This window comes from Physeter macrocephalus, chromosome 2, assembly GCF_002837175.3.
Source record: "Physeter macrocephalus isolate SW-GA chromosome 2, ASM283717v5, whole genome shotgun sequence".
Taxonomy (NCBI): domain Eukaryota; kingdom Metazoa; phylum Chordata; class Mammalia; order Artiodactyla; family Physeteridae; genus Physeter; species Physeter macrocephalus.
This window is the reverse complement of record NC_041215.1, coordinates 32,543,401-32,565,604: the sequence shown is the minus strand read 5'-3', so window position 1 is coordinate 32,565,604 and position 22,204 is coordinate 32,543,401. Positions and strand designations below refer to the sequence as shown.

General features: G+C 37.6%; 1 protein-coding gene across 1 annotated transcript in view; it reads right to left on the bottom strand.

Moving 5' to 3' along the window:
• The window catches only part of CNTNAP5 (contactin associated protein family member 5), an 879,838-nt gene that overhangs the window by 663,004 nt on the left and 194,630 nt on the right, over positions 1-22,204 (bottom strand). The window contains exon 2 of the mRNA XM_024115033.1: positions 7,550-7,654. Coding sequence (XP_023970801.1) covers positions 7,550-7,654 — 105 coding nt within the window. The remainder of the gene's footprint in view (positions 1-7,549; positions 7,655-22,204) is intronic.

Below are 22,204 nucleotides of genomic sequence, written 5' to 3'. Positions count from 1 at the left end.
TTTTAAGTTACGATGTTTAAGTTAAAAGCAATGAACTGAGGAATTGCAAAGGACCTTGGCAAAGTATTAGTTTAGCAACGTCAGACTGGTGATTCACTGAGCTGGCATTTTAAAGGCTGCCTCTTACACATATATACAATGGAATATTATTCAGCCATAAAAAGAAATGAAACTTAGTTATCTGTACTGAGGTGGATGGACCTAGAGTCTGTCATACAGAGTGAAGTAAAGTCAGAAAGAGAAAAACAAATACCGCATGCTAACAGATATATATGGAATCTAAAAAAAAAAAAGTATGAAACTTAGTTATCTGTACTGAGGTGGATGGACCTAGAGTCTGTCATACAGAGTGAAGTAAAGTCAGAAAGAGAAAAACAAATACCGCATGCTAACACATATATATGGAATCTAAAAAAAAAAAAGTTTCTGATGATCCTAGGGGCAGGACAGGAATAAAGATGCAGACATAGAGAATGGACTTGAGGACAAGGGGAGGGGGAAGGGCAAGCTGGGACAAAGTGAGAGAGTGGAATGGACATATATACACTATCGAATGTAAAATAGATAGCTAGTAGGAAGCAGCCACAGAGCACAGGGAGATCAGCTCGGTGCTTTGTGTCCACCTAGAGGGGTGGGATAGGTAGGGTGGGAGGGAGATGCAAGAGGGAGGAGATATGGGGATATATGTTTATGTATAGCTGATTCACTTGGTTATACAGCAGAAACTAACACACCACTGTAAAGCAATTATACTCCAATAAAGATGTAAAAATAAATAAATAAATAAAGGTTGACTCTTAGAAATAATATCCACTTGGCTTTTCAAAGGAAGTGACCAGTCATTGGCAGCAAAATAAAGGGTGAATCGCATGGGTTTATCTATCACTCTCTATGTGGCAAATATTGATGTTTAGAGTCTTTGAAGCATTATATTATTAGTGAGCAAAGGTATTCGTAAGATTCCTCCTTCCCCTCTTAACATCATTTTCTTTTGCAATGATCCTAGCTGAATAGAGAAGGGGTCATCACATGTGATTTGTCTACATTTGAGACAGTGTCCCAAGGCTCCTATTAAATAGCAGAAGATTTCTATCCTGTATCCCTCAATGATCCATAGCTGTCCTAGTAAGAGAATAAGCCTAAGGCATTGTTTAAATATTTAGGTCAGGTTAGTTTTGCCCACAGGCATATTAGACCACAGTATGATTTTCAGGGGCATGGAGTCCGTGTCTCCCTTTCTTCCTTGATGCCTAAATATCCAGTCTTTGTGGTTAAAATACTGACAACCCCAGCTGAAATGCCAAAATTACCTGAAAGGGTTGACTATCATATCAACAACACCTTTACTCAGGTTAAGATCTCTAATCAACATGAATAAAGTGAACATGGGGTAGACAGAATTAGTTTCAAATATAAGTCCTACCAACAACTAGCTGTATATCCTTAGATCAGTGACTTGACCTCTCTGAGTCTCTTTTGTAATCTTTAAAAATATTAATAGTACCAACTGTCTTAGAGTACTGACGTGATGATAAAAATAAAGCTGAAGTTTCTATTTTCCAGCGTGATTCCTTATTCATAATGACTTAGCCAACTTTGATTAAGAATTGAAGGAGTGGGAGTTTCAGGGATGGACTAGCACAGTGCATCTCAAACTCGAATGTGTGAATGCAACAGTTGTTAAAGCACAGGTTCTGATCCAGAAGTTTTGGAGCAGAGGCCGAGATTCTGCATTTGCAACAAGCTCCCAGGTGATGCCCATGTTACGATGCAGAGTCCACACTTCAAGAAGAGAGGGTGCATATAAGGCAACAAAGGAAAGCATAGAACCTGATGTCTGCCATTCCTGGGGGCAGCCAGTACAGGAGAAAAGAAAGAAAAGGTGCTGAAAAGAAGGAGAAAGCCCTTGAAAGGGAGAGAAGGGAATCCAGTGACAGATTTCTATACACCGCACGGTCTTTTTGAACAGATTAGATTGTATCCATATCACGTCTGCCTCAATCAATCCAGATGGGACACTCTTTTGCAAGCAGGCACTGTAGTGCTGCCGATGAAATTGTGTCCTCGGTATTGTCACCTAGCTAATCAGGAACAAGTCCCCAGACAGCTGATATCATGCTAATTGTGAAGACCTGCTTCCTGAATTGTTCCCAATCCACACCTCTTCAGGAGGGACCAGACACCAAAATGAAAACCAACATCCAAAGACCTTCATGGGTCCTTAGCTTTTTGCAACCCAAGCGCTGCCCAAGGGGGAAAGAAAAAACGTGCATCGATTTAGTGCCAAAAGGAGGAAAGATTTTTAAGCCTCTCCATTCGTCCATGAGCCCAGGAAGCTGAAAATGCCTTGACATTGAAAAAAATCAAAATCTCCATGGCAACAAAGTTGTCATGCCAGAAACATGATATCAACTTACACAGGCAAGCATCTCAAAAATATAGTGACTGAGGAAGAAGAACTAAAATTTCAAAATCCTATTGGTGGTGGGGGGAGGGAAGGATGGGAAAGAAAAATACAGACCTTTCCTCTCATGGGGCCGAAGATGTCCATTCCTATTTGCCTTCTAATCACATAAAGTAAAAACTTCCCCTCACCCTCAAGCGGCTCTAACCCACACAGGAGAGGCTTCATGCTGTGTCACCAACTCCTGAGTTTCCTGCCGACAGTAAGGGCTTCTCACAGCCCAGCCAACTTTAAGCCCAGATCAAAAGCTTTCTTGCCACAAAACAAATCACATTTGACAAAATCAGATCCCCCTAAGCCAAAATTATACATATTGACTTGGCAACCTCCGTTAATGGTGATCTGACCCCCAGTTTAATGTCTTTTGTTTTTTCTTTCAAAAGTAATTAACTCTCTTCTTTGCTTTTTATTTCGTTGTGTGTGGATAAAATGTGAGGAGTGTTTGAAAGTGAGAGAACAAAAATTCCATTTGGCTGATTTCTTCCTTAGATGAGATAACAGCATGAAGACTATTAGTGGGTTTTAACCATCTAATCTCTCTCCTGGTCCAGTGAGTTGCCCAGACCCTGGTGGCACAGTACCTAAGGTCAAAGGCTGTTTCCAAGGGTGTGTTTTCTAACATAAAGATGAGTTCGTCACCGACAGAACTCAGACTTAACTTTACTCAGGGTCTGAGGGTACTCATGAGATGCCTTTCCTATATTTTTCTTTTCAACTTTTGTGTTGATCTCTGCTTGGGACATGACATCCTTCCCAGCTGTGCCCCGTTTCTTCCTGGTGTAGGTCAGAAATGTGTATGCTTGAGTTCTGAGCACACAGTGGAGGTGAGGTGGTCCTTAATTACCTACGTTCAGTGTATGCCACAGGTGTATATGATTCCCAGGGGATGTGGCAGTGTTAAATGGTGTCTGAACACCTGCAGGGCCTTTATCTTTGTGAAAAAGTTCAGCAGTGAGGAGCTGGGAGGCTGCCACCGAGCACACCCGTTTCAGTGAGGAAGACTTAGCTTTACGGAAGTCAGTTTTACGATGTGGATTTCATCTGCGGTGGAAAACCAGGAAGTTCCTTGACAAGTGCATGGAAGGCTGAATGGGGTAGAGTAGAAGGAAATCATGAAATATTGAGATAAGGGAGTAAATGAATGAATGAATGGAGTGTATTTAAAAATATCCAAAACTTGGAAATCAAAAGAGAGTTAAGTTTGTCCTTTCAACATCATCCTGGGGCAATTTTTAACAAGTCAATTATTATTAAACTCAATTATCGTTTAATTCTCAAGGAGAATGTACCTGTCATTTGGTTTTGCCATTCATTGGCTCATTAGACCTGAGATATTATGAAGCTACACGTTAACCCATAAATGTTTGTCCAATAGAGAAGACATTATCTCCCAAATTTTATTATACCCTAAGACATTAACTAGTTTTGTATCCACCTAGAAATGTTATTCTCATAGTCTTTTCTTTCCTCGCTGTGCCATGGCATTTTTATCTGTGAAATCGAGATAATGATAATAATAATACTGACATGGGGGGTAATTGTGAGAATTAAGTTGATGTGCCTTAAGGGCTTAGAACAGTTATGGCTCATAGTAAGTGCTAAGTATATTGTTGTGGTCTTTAGCAGTATGCTGGTAGGTATAAGCTGCTAACAGAAGGATTGTGAACTAGGCATAGGATCCATCCATTCAGGGAGGAGCCAAGCCTGATAATGACAGGGCTGGGAGCAATTGCTTAGCATCTGGCTGTGAACTTGCTGTTAAAAACACTATACGGAGAAGTCAAATTGAAACCAAGATGTTCTTTGCAATTTCCATGTATATCCGACATTATCCTAGATTTCAAACCAGGTGGAACAGTTTGCTCTTTGGGGTATATTTGCTGTCTTTCCATTTTTAAACTAAAAAGGAAGTTTTAAAGGAGGACATGTAGAAAAAAAGGGTTCATTAGACAGGGCTCTAAGTACTTCTAGGCCATTTCAGTGGACAGACAGCACATAAGGCTGTTTTTAGATGGAGACAAATAAATTATTACTTTATACTGATATTTTTCAATGTAAATTAAAAATTACAGCTTTCTCAACTTTCTAAATTTTATTTTAGAAAACATATGACAAACCCTTCTTAATATCATTAACATAATAGCTTTTGTTTTATTATAATTATACTATGTATGTTTATAGTCTATGTGTGTATTATATATATCTGTGTATATGTACACATATACTACTATACACATCCATATACACATCCATATACATGTATATGCATTGTGTATATATTCTATTACATATGGATTGTGTATATATATGTGTATATATATATGTACACACACACATACACACACACTGGTTTTATATATAGATATAAAAAACCATGGATATATCTACCTTTTTCTATATATATGACTGACTCTGTACATATCCAACCATATGTATATAATTAACTCTCTTTATATATCCTACTATACTATATACATATGTGTGTATAAAAATACACACAATACATCATTTATATTGTGTATATATGTATATATATGACAAAATGATAAAATCAATATTATCACTAACCACAAATATTAGCTATTCATTATATGGTAATTTGTGTTATCCATGTATACTTTTTATGAGGATTTGTACCTATTTTTACCAGCTATGTGCCAGAGTTTTAGTACAATGCCTGGCACATAGTAGGTGCTCAGTAAATATTAATGGAAAGATTTGTTATTCACGAATTCATCCAATCTAGTAACTTGCAACACTTGTTGCATTTTAGAATCACTGGGAAAGCTTGTATTTATTTAATTTATCAATATTCATTCTTGGGTCCCATTCCAGACAATTAATTCAGAATATCTGGGAGGTAGGACTCAGCATCGCTACTTACAAAGCTCTTCTATTTAATTCCCTTTAAGGGCAACGGTTGGCCCTGTGAATGGACCTGTGTCGCATGATGAGTTCTAGACCAATGCATCCCGACTCTTCAACTGTATCTCCTGTCTGGCCTTCCTGATTTGGACTCTAAGTTGGGAGAAGGAGGAAGGTCAACTTCCTTTCTGCCTACGTTCATGCTAACCTTGAGCTCAGGCACATGGGTGCCCCCATGAGCTGGATAATGATAATAAATTGAAGCAGAGACATCTGTGTCCTGTCGATATCTGTCCATAAACGGGGGAGCTGGCCTATGATCAGACTCACAGCTTTTCCAGAAAACGCCAAGGAGCTACTGAGGCAGTCATGACCTTCTGCCACTGCACGATTGGGTGGGACTGAGACCAACTCTGGCTCCGGATGCCCTGTGGGAGAGCCTCTATTAAAATCTGCCAACCTGTGTTTCTTATTGAAATGATAAATGTAACTGCCTGTCCCAGTCTCTCTCTACCCTGCAGTGAGAAGGAGCTTTAGAATGTGCAAGTCTGGTCTCAGTCTGCACACGATGCTTCCAGGCAGGCATTGCTGGTCCCCTTTACAGATTAAAAAAAAAACAAGGTTGACAGCAGGTAAGTGACTTACAGATGCTCACAGAACTTGTAAGTAAACGCCATAGCCAGCATTTGAACTTGGGTGGAATACTTTCCAAACCTCTTTTCTCTCTAATACACCTTCTTAAACCTGTATTAGTAAATCAATTTGCTAATGTGGTTGGGAGCAAAACTGTGGATTCAGATGACTTAGATTTGAATCCAAGCATTTCCCCTTCTTAAACTCATGATGTAAGGCACATTATAAACTTCGCTGAGCCTCAGAAAACCTATCTGAAGATAAAAAGGTAATAATGCTTACCTTGCAGTATCTTTGTGAAGGCTAAATAACCTAATACGGGTGAAATGCTTTATAAAATTTTTGGCACAGAGAATTCATGAAAAGGCAGTGTTAGTACAAAATTGTCATTAATATTTCCCTGCTGGGTCTTTGATTAACCATTCTTTTCCCTTTAGAATACCATTCTTAAATTCCTCTCTCAACAAAAACATGGAACTTACTAAGTTTTAAGTTATTGAATGCATTATACCAGAATACTTGTGATGTGTAGTATGAAACAAACAATAAGTATACAAATAAAAATTATAAATCAATCTCACTCTGAATGGAGATTCAAAACCAGAAATTAAAATGTAAACCAATTAAATCATTCTGCACTTTACAAAAACAATATCAATAGCACCTCAACGAATTAGGACTTACTCCAGAATGTAAGGATGGATCAACATTGGAAACTTACTAATGTGATTGACCTCATATATCAATGGGAAAATATAGTCAAGATTAAATAATGTGAACTCTCCCAGATCACTGTACCTCTTGAAACTGCATTTCAATTTTTTCTTAACTTGAAAAAGTGTTTAGAGTGTTCACTAGGTATGTCAGTAAACAAATATCATCAGTTATTTAAAGTCTTTGAAAACTAAAAAATTCAACTGTAGAACAATATATATATATACATATATATACGCATTATACATATGATTTAAAATATATCTTTCTAGATATCCAGCATCATATTTGTTAAAGGCATTTCACATGAGACATTAGTTAAGGGTGTCTGCACTTCCTTCACTCATATGCTGTAAAGATACACATCCAGCATTTAACCACAGTTATCTCTAGCTGGTAGCATTGCACAATTTTTGTATTTTCTTACTTTTACTTAATAGTGTTTTATATTTTTAACGTTAGAAACATTTATTATACTGTAAAAATTAAAGTTATTGAAGGAAAAATCTTGGTAGATTTCATTCTTGCTTATAATAACATGCTATTGTAATAATATATTTTGGTAGCTATTTATGTTAGATGCATGAAATATAAAAATAAAGCAAATTAAAAATATTTGTTCACAAAGGCGTTTTATGATCATCAAAGAAGAATAAGGTGGGTTCAGGGGAACACTAACCAGTATAACCAGTATTCTTTGAATATCCATTATGTGCTGGGAAACATGGTTTCATTCTTTTAATGCCCCTCTACCCATTCTTCTCCTGAACACTGCTCTTGGACAGGATCCCAGCACATGAGATACTCCCTTTCTTCCATTTACCCATTGTGTGCTTATTCAGCGCTTGCCTTTAGAGTTTGTTACCTACTCACCAACTCTTCGGTTGAGCTGAGCTGGGATGTGAGTACCATTGAGGTCTGAGGAGCTGGAAAAAGCCACTGGAGAGAGCAAGGATGCTAATGGGTCATCACAGTTGTCTAGAACGAAAGGGGAGAGAGAGAAAATTCCATTAGCAAGAAGTGTTCCATAAAGAGAGAACTCAAAGCATTAACCACCACTACCACTTATTAAATACCTCCTCTGATCAAGGCTGGTACTGCTTGTTTCCATGTGCTATTTCATCGACTCCTAATTCCTCTCTCAACAAAAACATGGAACTTACTAAGTTTTAAGTTATTGAATGCATTATACCAGAATACTTGTGATGTGTAGTATGAAACAAACAATAAGTATACAAATAAAAATTATAAATCAATCTCACTCTGAATGGCCGCCATTCCTTTGATCAACCACTTGAGCAAAGCCTCAAATTATGGTTAGTGAGCTTCTTCTATAAAAGAGGAGATGGTTTAAAAATGGGGAACATTGTTTAACTACTCTCTCATCTTCAGTCCCTAAGGATTCTTGTAATAGTTCTATCTAGAGGGACAGAATAACTTAGAATGTCTCACTCCTAGTTGCGTGAAAGTCTTTGGAAAATGAGTTACTGATTTTAATAATTCATTTCTATTCTATGAAGTAGTAGAGAATAGCCCCCAGCCTTCCCTAAATGTGGTAGGTACGTGTCCTAAGACTTCTTTGATGCTGACCAGATGTGGAACAGTGTGGAGCCATGGGCAGAGATGTGGTCTTGACAATGTAGATATGCTCCTCTGATTGCCCTGACCATCCAATCTCATGTCCAGGATTCTGCTCTTCACAGAGCATATTGGAGCTTGTAATCATTCATTTATTTGTTTGCATTCTCCAATAGGTAACATGCTCTTTGTGGGATCTTAGCAAATAATCCTGCATATAATAGGCTTTCAATAAAGGTTTACTCAAAGAACGAAATGATGAGTTAAGGAAGGAAGTAATCAATCAACCCACCTAACAGTACCAACACTCTTACCATTTTTCCATTTTGAATACAATTGATCTTAAAGAATATTGCAAAATGAGTTCATGAAATGTAGACATACCTCACTCAAAAAAAATTTGAAATGTGTTATTCAGTTTGAATGTCAACTTCATGGTGTCAAATGCTCTCAGGAAGAGCTGAGTTGACATTCTTAAAAGAAAATGTACATAGGATTATGACGTTGCTTGCTTACACAGCAAATTCTTCGGGAGCAGTATTTCATCTAATTGCAGGAAAATTAATTAGAAACATAAGGATTGAATTTTTGTTTGTTCAATGTGTTAAAGAAATCAACTTGCAAAATATATTTTGAGTTTTTCCCAAACAAAAATGTTTGAAAAATATTTTGAGGCATTTAACAAACACAAAATAGAGCCAGATCCTCACTGAGGAGGAATAACACAAAAATCAGAGCAAGGGAAAAAAATCAGAGCAAGGGCACCTCGGTAGTTATGGTCATTCTGAGAATAGAAAACAGAACTCAGGGCCACTTTACCCCAGGTCTAAGATGCAAGTGAGATGGGTTGCATGCACCCTTCCAACACAATTGTTTGGGAACATGAATTTGTTACTCTATTTATATGTTAGGAAACAATACGAACATAATGGAAATCTTCCATTTGCTTATGCTAGTTTCATCCTCAGGAAACAGGTGAACGCCAAAGCTTGAACCCAACTGGACTGAGCCCCAGAAGAATACACCACACACACACACACACACAACACACACCACACACACCAAGCACCACAAAGTATTTCTCTTCCCAGCCATGTTATGAGCATCACCTACCCACATCTCTAGTTACAGCTACCATCCAATTTCAGATAATATCCCTCCACCCCTACCCAATAACTCACAACCCTCCTAACACCCACTTCCACAAGCAAACTGAAGATCTTTTAAAGGTCAAGCACCATAATTATTATAGTATTTATGTATTTCTTAAACATATAACATATATAAAACTCTGCTATCATTTTTTTCAATATTTTTTTTGAAGTATAGTTGATTTTACAATGTTGTGTTAATTCCTGCTGTACAGCAAAGTGATTCATTTATATATATATACATTCTTTTTCATATTCTTTTCCATTACGGCTTATCATAGGATATTGAATATAGGTTTCTGTGCTATACAGTAGGACCTTGTTGGTACTGTTACCATTTTTATTAGGTTTTCATGTGTTTTTTTTTTTAATTGGTTGCCAATGACATTTTTGAGTATTGTGCTCCTAACCCTATATTTTTTTCCCCAGGTAGAAACTGAAGTAACCTAATCATTTCAATTTAATTTAGTCCAATAAATATTTATAAGGTCCTACTTCATGCTTGACCTTGAACAGGCATTGGGATACATTTGAGTAAAATTGAGTGTCAGACTTCAAGGAGCTCAGAGACCACTGAAAAATATGAAGATATAAACAAGTCAATAAAGGGATGGGATGGTTGAGGAGAGTTTTCACCAACATTACATCCAAGCCAGTTACATGAGTACCTAACTGGTCAGACGTCCAGGTAAGTGCTCTTTCCTGTCTCCTCCAGCCCTGTGCAGTCCCCTTTTCCACCAGGCACTAGCCTCAGGGAGAAGTAAGCTTCCAACCACACTGGCCTCCTGAAGTCAGCTGCTATTTCCCCACTGCCCAGTTCCTCTTGTGAAATGTACCTCCTTTGTATCTCAATTTATGGGGTCAGTGTTTCCATTTTGGAAATTGGTAAAGCCATTGGAAACAATCTGTGCTAATGGAAAGGTCCAGAGAGGATTCTTCAGGGCCCCTTTTCTCATGGACCCTGGACATTGCAGTGGCCTTTAGAGAACATGTCTGAGCTTTTGCTCCCCTATCCCTAAAAGTGATAAGAATGGGAAAGTTTCCAATCAGAAAGAAAGAAAGACCACCCCCTCCTCCCTGGCCAATAGGTAGATCCCTCTCTCTTCTCTACGTCAGATGAACAAACCTGACAAGTCACCTAAATTGAGAGTAGACCAGGACTCAAATTGATAATGAAATTACCCCTAGTGGTTGGGAATTAAGAATTTGTCCATATAAGCATTCTTAATGCAAAATGTGTATCACTTTTAAACCTGTCCTATTCTTAAAGCAGAGGAGAAACAATCTAGCATGAATGAGGACAGTACAGTTGACACTAAACACGTGTTTGAACTGTGCAGGTTCACTTATACCAGATTTTTTTTCAATAAATATGTTGTACAGTGGTATAGGATCCGTGGTTGGTTGAAAACAGGATGAGGAACCTCGGATTTTTCACTATGTTGGGGGTAGGTGTCCCTCAGTCCACGTTGTTCAAGGGTGAACTGTAATTAATTTTTAAAAAATTCCTGATTTGGGAAGGCCGGGGATAGTTATCAGGATGACTAAGGCTGAGAGATCCTCGTTCTAGACTGGTTTCTTCTCTTGCCTTGGTGACTCCAGATAATACATCCCAATGCACTAAACTGTATCTCCATTGTCCACAAAATTGAGAGAGTCATCTCTGCCACATCTAGCCATAGAATCATTTTAAAGATGGAATGAGAAGAGATGGAAAAAGTCCCCCTTTAAAGGATAAAGCACAGAATAAGCCCAGGAAGTAGTATGTGAATTGTCTGTAATATCTGCTTGCAATCCAGAGCAACCATTTTCAACAATTTTTTTCCTGGGATCTCGTGTGTATGTTACAAAACCTGCACAAGAATTGACATCACCAAAAGCTCTTTTGCACTAAAGGTTTGTGGTCAACCTGATGAGAAGGAGGATAGGAAGTACGGGAGAGGGGAAGGGGTGAAGACACACAGGGGAGTGAGGGTGGCATTGTATCCCCTCTGTGGATTGGCAGCCTTCCTGAAACGGGGCCGACATTGCACCAAACACATGGCTGGGAAGCAAAGACACAAAGTACCATCTGCTCCACCATCCCTGCAGGCTTTAAATAAGCAGACCCATGTTGTTGTTAAATTTTAGGAACCACTCACATCTCAGCCTTCTGACAGTGTGTTTGCAAGCTAAATCCATCAGTCGGTTCTTCCAGAAGTGTGGTGGATGTTTATTCGTATTTACATAAGGAAAGAGGAAAGGGTGAAGAAATTCTGGGAGGGAGAGAGATGTTTGAAGTTTAGGAAAAACATAAGGCGGGACTAGAAGTCAGGCTTCCGGTGGAACACAGAACCTGGAGAAACCATGATGATTTTTCCTGAAATGAACCGCACTTCACAGATGCAATGGCATAGTAGAATATTTTCAAAATATTTCCTTAAAAAGCCCATTCATGGGCTTTTTCTCTCAAAGATGTGTTGCAGAAATCAGGGGAAATTAAAAAGCTATTTTAAAATGCAAACCTTTTCTCACATTATTACTGCCCAATTTTCTTTGACAAATAACTGCCACCTTGTTTTCCTTTACACCATAAAGGCCACCTCCAAACCCACCCCTTGCCCAGGCAGATAAAAATCCAGACCTATCAGTGGGTGTTGAATAACCCCAGTCCTATTTGCAAATGACTTAGCCCCACATTCGTAGACTAAGATGATGTCAAAACCAGAAGGAACCTCTGAAATTGTGGAATTCAAGCCCTCCCTTCACTTTACAAATGAGGACCTCAGGGTTGAAGGAGATTACAAGCCTGCTCAGGATTAGTTAGTTAATTAATAGACTGGCCTGGATGGAAACTCAGTTTTCCTCAATCCCAGATGGTGACCACTAGGTCAGAATCACCTGTCGCCTGTGCATAAACCTGGTAATCATTAGTTATATCATTCTTCGTAACATTTGTTTTAACAAATGACTTCTTTTCTGCAAAAGGAAGGGCATGGTTTTATTTCCTGGATAACAGAAAAATGTTGAAGAATAGTCTATAATTTTCAAAAGAATTTGAATTTCTTACTTTTTTTGGCCCGTCTTCATTTCTTCATTTGACACTCTCTCCTACCCACCAAAAAAGGGGTAAAAAAAAAAAAAAAAACCCACAAAGGCAGGATGAAAGATAAAAAAGAAATGTATTTGTTTTCTGATTAATATTTGTATGCATATTCAAGGCCAGCATTTTCTTTGATATTTTCAATCTGAAGAAGTGGGGATAATTTTTCCCTTAATATACATGCACAGTTAAATAGTAAAGGCCTTCTTTCACCTTAATTAAAACGTAAAGGCACAAAAGAGAATTCTGAGTAAGTATGATATTTACACAGCTTCTTAGAAATAATCATTGACTCTTTAAGATGATTCCACTTTAAGTAACATTTTTGGTTGTCAGTGTATATTTTTATGCATTATTATTAGAATACCAATGGAGTTACAGATGGTAACTGAAGTTAAATTGTGAGCATAGCCTTGATTACCAGAGTAAATGGTCTGTATATGGGGATTTGGAGCTTAAGGGATTCATTTGTATTTATAGGCGAGGTAAAATTCCTCTTAGCATTGCACACTTAATGGCCCACTTTGTTTAAAAGACATAAAGCGTGTGTTTTGTGTCGTGCCTACAATGAGGCTTAGAAGTGGCAACTCACGCTTTTAGCTTCTTTTATTTTTCCCCTTGTTACCTATGATTTCACTTAGCAAACAACAAAAAATACTCTAATACTACTCTTGACTCTGACCCCGTCCCTATTTTCCACCATGAAATCCTAAAAGATAAATTACTCCATGATGCGCAGACCAAGAAACATGACTCTCTGAAATGAGTCATGAAAAGAAGGTCAAACCTTCTCTGTCCTGACATCCATCTCCACCATAATGCAGTGCTCCTTGCCTTTTGATTATCGGCTGGATACACATGGTGGTGCTCTTTGCTGTGGGAAGACAGACTTCAAGGCAAGGATATAGACCCTGAGCTCAAGGAGCCAAGCATTTACTCTGGGTTGAAAGATAATACATGTATGTTTTTAAAAGCTCCTTACATGTGCGAACGATTATATGCAGGATACCTTTGGCTTGGGAAACAGGAATCCTGGGTCCTCTTCTTCCTTCACTGTGAATGTGCTCTCATTTTTACCTTCCTGTGTTTCAGCTCCCTCCTCTGCGAACGGCACAGGTGACCGTTCATTTGTTCGATCAACAAACTTTAACTGGACACGTTCTAGGTATCAGAGTTTCTGTCAGGCTTTCGAGGTAGTAAAAGCAATTGTAACCAATTCCTCCGACATAGTGGAGACGGACACACCCTTCACTGCTCCACAGCTGTGACTGGTGATGGACAGACGGGGAGGAGCCAGGGCATCCCGAAGGGGAGGTGGTCCTGTCTAGGGATTAACAAGGGTGCTCTGGGGTTCTTTCTAGGCTTTTAAAATCATTCTATTCAAGATTTTAGGAGAGACTTGTTTGGAGGTACTGATCTTCACTTACGGGTGACTTGCTAGGACTTGACCATAATCAAACCCACTGAGAACAATAACAAAGCAGCAGTGGCAGCTACAATTCTTTCCTGCCTCTGGGGCAGCTCCCCTTCCAGGTGGTCAGCTGTCCCTGCCGTGCAGCCAGCGGGAGAGATCACTCATACTGGACGGGTGAGCAGCCTACAAGTTTCTCTGTTCATTTCACACTCTAGTCTATGTTCAAACTGGCCTTTGAACCAAGGTCTGTGTGACTCTGTGCACATCTTCTGTCTGAAAATCTGCTCCCCATCCCTAAAATGGTGGCAGGAAAGCCTCATAGTCTGGCAAAGGCCGGTCTCCCATGTGATTATCTTGTGTGAGTTTAGCTCTTTCCTTCTTGGATTTTCAAGAACATCTGTACACGGATGTCCCACAATTAGCCCAAAGACAATGGCTTCAAAGTACAGTTCCCTAAATTTCTTTCCTCTCAGATTACCCTTACTGCCACTGATGGATGTTTTTGATTCTCAGTTTAGGGATATCATGCTCACAATTGATTGCTTTGTTCTATTTTTTCTCTTTTATCCTTAAATCTAATTTATCAATTACTTAATCTGATTTAAAAAAATGTTTCTTAAGCCCCTCAGATGGGAGGCATATGATATACTAATCATGTGTGGAATATAAAGCATCATGTTGAGCAGGGCTTTTTTTAACTACAGTACTTAACATCTGGGACTATGTATACGTCCAATAAATCTTTGTTGAGGGAAATGGTGAAAGTTACAAGTCTCACCATTTTTTGTTGTTGTTGCTTAGAAAGATCTCTCAGATTTATAATCTATTTTTTTTCCTCCCTTGCCCACTACTTGATCCTAATTCATGCTTTTAAATATCATGTTATGATTTTATGTCTGCTGAGTTTACACTGGGCTCTACTACTATCATTGAAGCATTCTTTCTAAAACAGTGTTTTCAACATATTTTCTTCCCCGTGACTTATTACGCATGCCAGCCTCAATTTGGCTTCCAGAAGTAGCATCATGAAACTGAAAGAACAAAGGGGGAGTTATTAACATAAAACAGGTCCAAACTGAGCATAAGGTAGGGTGTCACTGATGAGAGGGGTCACAGGATGATCAAAGAGTCAGAAAGTAACATCCAACAAGCAGACATCAGGAGTACGGGGCTTGTTGTTGGGATACACTTTGGTCAGGGGACCGTGCCCTCCAAAAGAATCATTCAAGATTGTGAAATTCAAATATGCTAAAGCTATCAATTCTTTAGGATTATGGATGGTCCTTCTTAGCTTAACTGAATTAGCTAGAAGACATGAAATCTTGGATGTGTAGAAAAGGTAAAAATCATAGATGAAAAGGCTTAGAAATTTCTGGAATATGAGAAGCTGAGATTGGTGGCTGGATTACTAGGGATGGTTTTAGAGGAGACTGATAAGGAAAAAGCAAATCTTTGAAAAAAATAAAATTGTATCTATTTAAAAATTTCCTAAATCCAACTTTGTTTCTATACACTCCTGTACACTTCTCCCCCATCTCCACTCATCAATATTCCATGCAATACACAGACAAACATGCACACACACACACACACACACCATTATAAAGTAGAGCTAAATTAGTTTCAGAATTTACTGGATTTTTAAGCAAAGCTAAATACATGAACAAATGGGATGCATGATACATGATAATCTTACAATGATAAGACTGGGAAAATGGGAAAAATATGATTATAAACTTTAAAAGATTGCAAGAAGAAAGAATATATTTTTACTTAGTTCATGGCTCAAATTATTATGCATAGGATATTAAAATGAAGGAAAGGCCACAACTGGAGAACTGTAAAGATAGTGTTTCTGTCAATTCAGTGCTCATCAGAGTTGAGAATATCTTTCCTCGAGCTGTGTCTCTCATGTAGAGATCTATTCTTTTTTGAATACACTGGAGCTAAACTTCCAATAGCTAATAGCCTGTATTGAGTGGTTCTAAATTACACTGAAAGTCCTGGTTATTCAGGAAACTACAATCTTCACGTGCAGCTCGATCAATCCATACACATTTATAAAACCCTCTTCATCTCTAATGGGTCTAGGCATAGAGCTCCTAAAGGAAATACTACAATCTCTGTGTGTCATCAACTTACTCATGAGAATTTAGGGAAAATGCCTGATTGAAAAGATAGGCTTGAGTTGGGGACTGGCCAGCTGGCTGATAGCACAACCCCATGAGGGTCAATGCCAACCATTTATGAGTGGATGGGATAAACATGTACTGATAATTTGAACAAATATTGATTCTTATTGGTCTTTGTAGGTGAGAAAATAATGTCAGCTCAGGGACAGCAGCAGTAGTACTTAAGATCATAATCTGGCTCTGTGTGTGTGTGTGTGTGTGTGTGTGTGTGTGTGTGTGTGTGTGTGTGTGTGTGTGTGTGTGTGTGTGTTTTCTGGACCAATTGGAGACTGCAGTATATCTGGAAAGAGGCAGACATTGGAGCCCAGCCCAGTCTGAATTCAGATCCTGACTCTACAGCTTACTAATTATATGTCCTGTGGGAAGTTATTTAATCTCAGTCTTCTCTATGTATAATGGGAATCATAACTATATCCAGGCTTGTCCTGAGAACAAAAAGAGACAATTCATGTTAAATATTTAACCCAGTGATTGGTACATGACTGGATACACGTTAGTTTCCTTTATTTTCTATTCTTCTTTCTTTCTAAGATTCAAGCTCATCATCTCCGGCCATTGCTTTTTAAACAATGATCTTTCTTATACCCTCTACTATTTCCTTTTTTTACTTTGTCCATCCAGATGGTTTTAAGACTGTTTCTTTATCAGCTCTTCAGGGTACATAGGATAATTCTGCACCAAGAGCTATTCTGTTTATGCGTTGCGTATGCTCCAAGACAAAACACAGTACACTTTCTAAGTTTTATCACATTTTTTTTTGGATGCATTTAATAGTTCTTAAGCACAATGTGCCAGGCATCATGCTATCTGGTCCACAGACTGTTGAGCCTAAAAGGGAACAGGAAGCACAGCTCTTATATAACATTACGAGGGATGAGGCTGTAGAAAACGTTTGGATTTCTTTCTAGTCCTTATACATTATTTATTAAAAAAGTCTTGTGACATGTTAAGTAGGGCCTTCCATGTTTGTGTTTTTGGATTATAAGCTTAAAAGGCTGGGAAACACTGCTTTGGGTGAGACAGTCTCATCAACTTGTATTTTAGAAAGTTTGCTCTGATTTCAGGGAGGAGAATGGAGCGTGTGTATGTGTGTGCATGTCTGGGGTGAGGATGGGGGGAGGAGAATGAGGGTAAAAGACTGGTGACAAGAGGACCCATTCAAAGCCTATAGAAATAGTAAAGAAGAAATAATAAAGGCCTGAACTAAAACAATGGTAATTGGGATGGGGAGAAGGTAAGGCAATTTAGTTATATAAGAATCATCATTGCCTGCTGATTTGAAAGGGATGTAAGAATGAAGGATCATGTCAAGATTTCTGGTTTCAGTGACTCTCTATTTTGTTATCCTGGAGACTTGGGAAGCTCAAAAATTGGTTTCTAAAATTAACAAATTTAAATCAAGCAAAAGAGAGACAATGAATGAATCACACATCAAAATGATGTCCAAATGATACTTAAGACTCCTCATCTTTCTTTAAGATAAATATAATAAGTAGTATCAGGGGAGTAAAATATATATATGTATGTATGTATGTGTGTATATATCTATCTCAGATGGTAAGTCATAAAACGTTATAAAGAGATGCATTCTTTTTTTTCATATTCTTTTCCACTATGGTTTATCACAGGATATTGAATATAGTTCCCTGGGGTATATGTAAGACCTCGCTGCTTATCCATTCTCTATATAATAGTTTACATCTGCTGGTCCCAAACTCCAAATCCATCCCCCCCACCCTCCCCCTTAGAACCACAAGTCTGTTTTCTATGTCTGTTTCTGTTTCATAAATAAGTTCATTTGTGTCATATTTTAGATTCCACCTATAAGTGATATCATGTAATATTTGTCTTTCTCTGTCTTGCTTACTTCACTCAGTATGATAATCTCTAGGTCCATCCATGTTGCTGCTAATGGCATTATTTCATTCTTTTTTATGGCTGAGTAATATTCCATTGTGTATATATACCACATCTTCTTTATCCATTCATCTATCGATGGACACTTAGGTTGCTTCTATGTCCTGGCGATTGTAAATAGAGCTGCAATGAACATTGAGGTACGTGACTCTTTTTGAATTATGGTTTTCTCAGGGTATATGCCCAGTAGTGGGATTGCTGGGTAGTATGGTAGTTCTATTTTTAGCTTTTAAAGGAACCTCCATACGGTTCTCCATAGTGGCTGTATCAATTTACATTCCCACCAACTGTGCAGGAGGGTTACCTTTTCACCACACCCTTTCCAGCATTTATTGTTTCTAGATTTTTGATAATGGCCATTCTGACTGGAGTGAGGTAATACCTCATTTAAGTTTTGATTTGTATTTTTCTAATAATTAGTGGTGTTGAGAATCTTTTCATGTGCCTCTTGGCCATATGTATGTGTTCCTAGGTGAAATGTCTATTTAGGTCTTCCACCCACTTTTTAACTGGATTGTTTGGTTTTTTTTATATTGAGCTCCATGAGCTGTTTGCATATTTTAGAGATTAATCCTTTGTCTGTTTTTTCATTTGCAAATATATTCTCCCATTCTGAGGGTTGTCTTTTTGTCTTGTTTATGGTTTCCTTTGTTGTGCAAAAGCTTTTAAGTTTAATTAAGTCTCATTTTTTAATTTTAGTTTTTATTTCCATTACTCTAAGAAGTGGATCAAGAATGATCTTGCTGTGGTTTATGTCAAAGAGTGTTTTTCCTATGTTTTCCTCTAAGAGTTTTACAGTGTCTGGTCTTACATTTAAGTCTTCAATCCATTTGGAGTTTATTTTTTTGTATGGTGTTAGGTAGTGTTCTAATTTTATTCTTTTACATGTAGCTGTCCAGTTTTCCCAGCACCACTTGTTGAAGAGGCTGTCTTTTCTCCATTGTATGTTCTTGCCTCCTTTGTTGTAAATTAGGTGCCCATAGGTGTATGGGTTATCTCTGGGCATTCTATCCTGTACCAATGATCTATATTTCTGTTTTTGTGCCAGTACCATACTGTCTTGATTACTGTAGCTTTGTGGTATAGTATGAAGTTGGGGAGCCTGATTCCTCCAACTCCATTTTTCTTTCTCAAGATTGCTTTGGCTATTTGGGGTCTTTTGTGTTTCCATATGAATTTTAATATATTTTGTTCTAATTCTGTGAAGAATACCATTGGTAGTTTGATAGGGATTGCATTGAATCTGTAGATTGCTTTGGGTAGTACAGTCATTTTCACAATATTGATTCTCCCAATCCAAGAACATGGTATATTCCTACATCTGTTTATGTCATCTTTGATTTCTTTCATCGGTGTTTTATAGTTTTCTGAGTACAAGTCTTTTGCCTCCTATGGCAGGTTTATTCCTAGGCGTTTTGTTCTTTTTTTTGCAATGGTAAATTGGAGTGTTTCCTTAATTTCTCTTTATGATTTGTCATTGTTGATGTACAGGAATGCCAGAGATTTCTGTGCATTAATTTTGTATCCTGCAACCTTACCAAATTCATTGATTATTTCTAGTAGTTTTCTGGTGGCATCTTTAGGATTTTCTGTGTATAGTATTATGACATCAGCAAAGAGTGACACTTTTACTTCTTCTTTTCCAATTTGTATTCCTTTTATTTCTTTTTCTTCTCTAATTACCATGGCTAGGACTTCCAAAACTATGTTGAATAAGTGTGGTGAGAGTGGACATCCTTGTCTTGTTCTTGATCTTAGTGGAAATGCTTTCAGAATTTCCACCATTGAGTATGATGCTTGCTGCAGGTTTGTCATATATGGCCTTTGTTATGTTGAGATAGGTTCCCTCTATGCCCATTTTCTGGAGAGTTTTTATCATAAATGGGTGTTGAATTTTGTCAAAAGCTTTTTCTGCATCTATTGAGATGATCATATGGTTTTTATTCTTTAATTTGTTAATGTGGTGTATCACTTTGATTGATTTTCATATATTGAAGAATCCATGCATCCCTGGGATAAATCCCACTTGATCATGGTGTATGATCTTTTTAATGTGTTGTTGGATTCTGTTTGCTAGTATTTTGTTGAGGATTTTTGCATCTATGTTCACCAGTGATTTGGTCTATAATTTTCATTTTTTGTGATATCTTTTTCTGGTTCTGTAAAAGGGTGATGATGACTTCATAGAATGAATTTGGGATTGTTTCTCCCTCTGCAATTTTTTGAAAGAGTTTGAGACGGATAGGTGTTAGGTCTTCTCTAAATGTTTGACACAATTTGCCTGTGAAGCCATCTGGTCTTGGACTTCTGTTTGTTAGAAGATTTTAAATTACAGTTTCAATTTCATTACTTCTGATAGGTCTGTTTATATTTTCCAGCTCTTCCTTGTTCCGTCTTGAAAATTGTACCTTTCCAAGAATTTGTCCATTTCTTCATGGTTGTCCATTTTATTGGCATATAGCCATTTGTAGTAGTCTCTTATATAATCCTTTGTATTTCTGCAGTGTCAGGTGTATTTTCTCTTTTTTCATTTCTAATTTTATTGATTTGCGTCCTCTTCCTTTTTTTCTTGATGAGTCTGGCTAAGGGTTTATCAATTTTTTTAATCTTCTCAAAGAACCAGCTTTTAGTTTTATTGATCTTTGCTATTGTTTACTTCGTTTCTAGTTCATTTATTTCTGCTCTGATCTTTATGATTTCTTTCCTTCTACTGACTTTGGGTTTTCTTTGTTCTCCTTTCTCTCATTGTTTTAATTGTAGGGTTAGATAGTTTACTTGAGATTTTTGTTGTTTCTTGAGGTGAGATTGAATTGCTATAAACTTCCCTCTTAGAACTGCTTTTGCTGCATCCCATAGGTTTTGGGTCATCTTGTTTTCATTGTCATTTGTTTCTAGGTATTTTTTTGATTTCTTCTTTGATTTCTTCAGTGATGTCTTGGTTATTTAGTAGTGCACTGTTTAGCCTCCATGTATTTGTGTTTTTTACAGATTTTTTCCTGTAATTGATTTCCAGTCTCATAGCATTGTCGTCAGAAAAGATGCTTGATATTTCAATTTTCTTAAATTTTCTGAGGCTTGATTTGTGATCCAAGAATGTGATCTATCCTGGAGAATGTTCCGTGTTCACTTGAGAAGAAAGTGTATTCTGCCACTTTTGGGTGGAATGCTCCAAAAATGTCAATTAGATCTGGTCTATTGTGTCACTTAAAGCTTGTGTTTCCTTATTTATTTTCATTTTGGATGATCTGTCCATTGGTGTAAGTGGGGTGTTAAAGTTCTGTACTATTATTGTGTTACTGTTGATTTCTCCTTTCATGGTTGTTAATATTTTCCTTAAGTATGGAGGTGCTGCTATGTTGGTTGCATAAACATTTATAATTGTTATATCTTCTTCTTGGATTTATCCTTTGATCATTACATAGTGTCCCTCCTTATCTCTTGTAACAGTGTTTATTTTAAAGTCTATTTTATCTGCTATGAGTATTGCTACTCCAGCTTTCTTTTGATTTCCATTTACATGGAATATATTTTTCCATCCCTTCACTTTCAGTCTGTATGTGTCCCTAGGTGTGAAGTGGGTCTCCTGTAGACAGCATATATATAGGTCTTGTTTTATATCCATTCAGCCACTTTACGTCTTTTGGTTGGGGCATTTAATCCATTTACATTCAAGGTTAATATTGATATGTATGTTCATATTACCATTTTCTTAATTGTTTTGGGTTTGTTTTTGTGGGTCTTTTTCTTCTCTTGTGTTTCCTGCTTAGAGAAGTTTCTTTAGCATTTGTTGTAAAGCTGGTTTGGTTGTGATGAATTCTCTTAGCATTAGCTTGTCTGAAAAGCTTTTGATTTCTCCATCGAATCTGAATGAGATCCTTGCTGGGTAGAGTAATCTCGGTTGTAGATTTTTCTCTTTCATCACTTTAAGTATATCCTGCCACTCCCTTCTGGCCTGCAGAGTTTCTGCTGAAAAATCAGCTGATAACCTTTTGAGGATTCCTTTGTATATTATTTTTTGTTTTTCCCTTGCTGCTTTTAATATTTTTTCTTTGAATTAAATTTTTGTTAATTGGATTAGTATGTGTCTTGGTGTGTTTTTCCTAGGGTTTATCCTGTATGGGACTCTCTGTGCTTCCTGGACTTGGGTGACTATTTCCTTTCCCATGTTAGGGAAGTTTTCAACTATAATCTCTT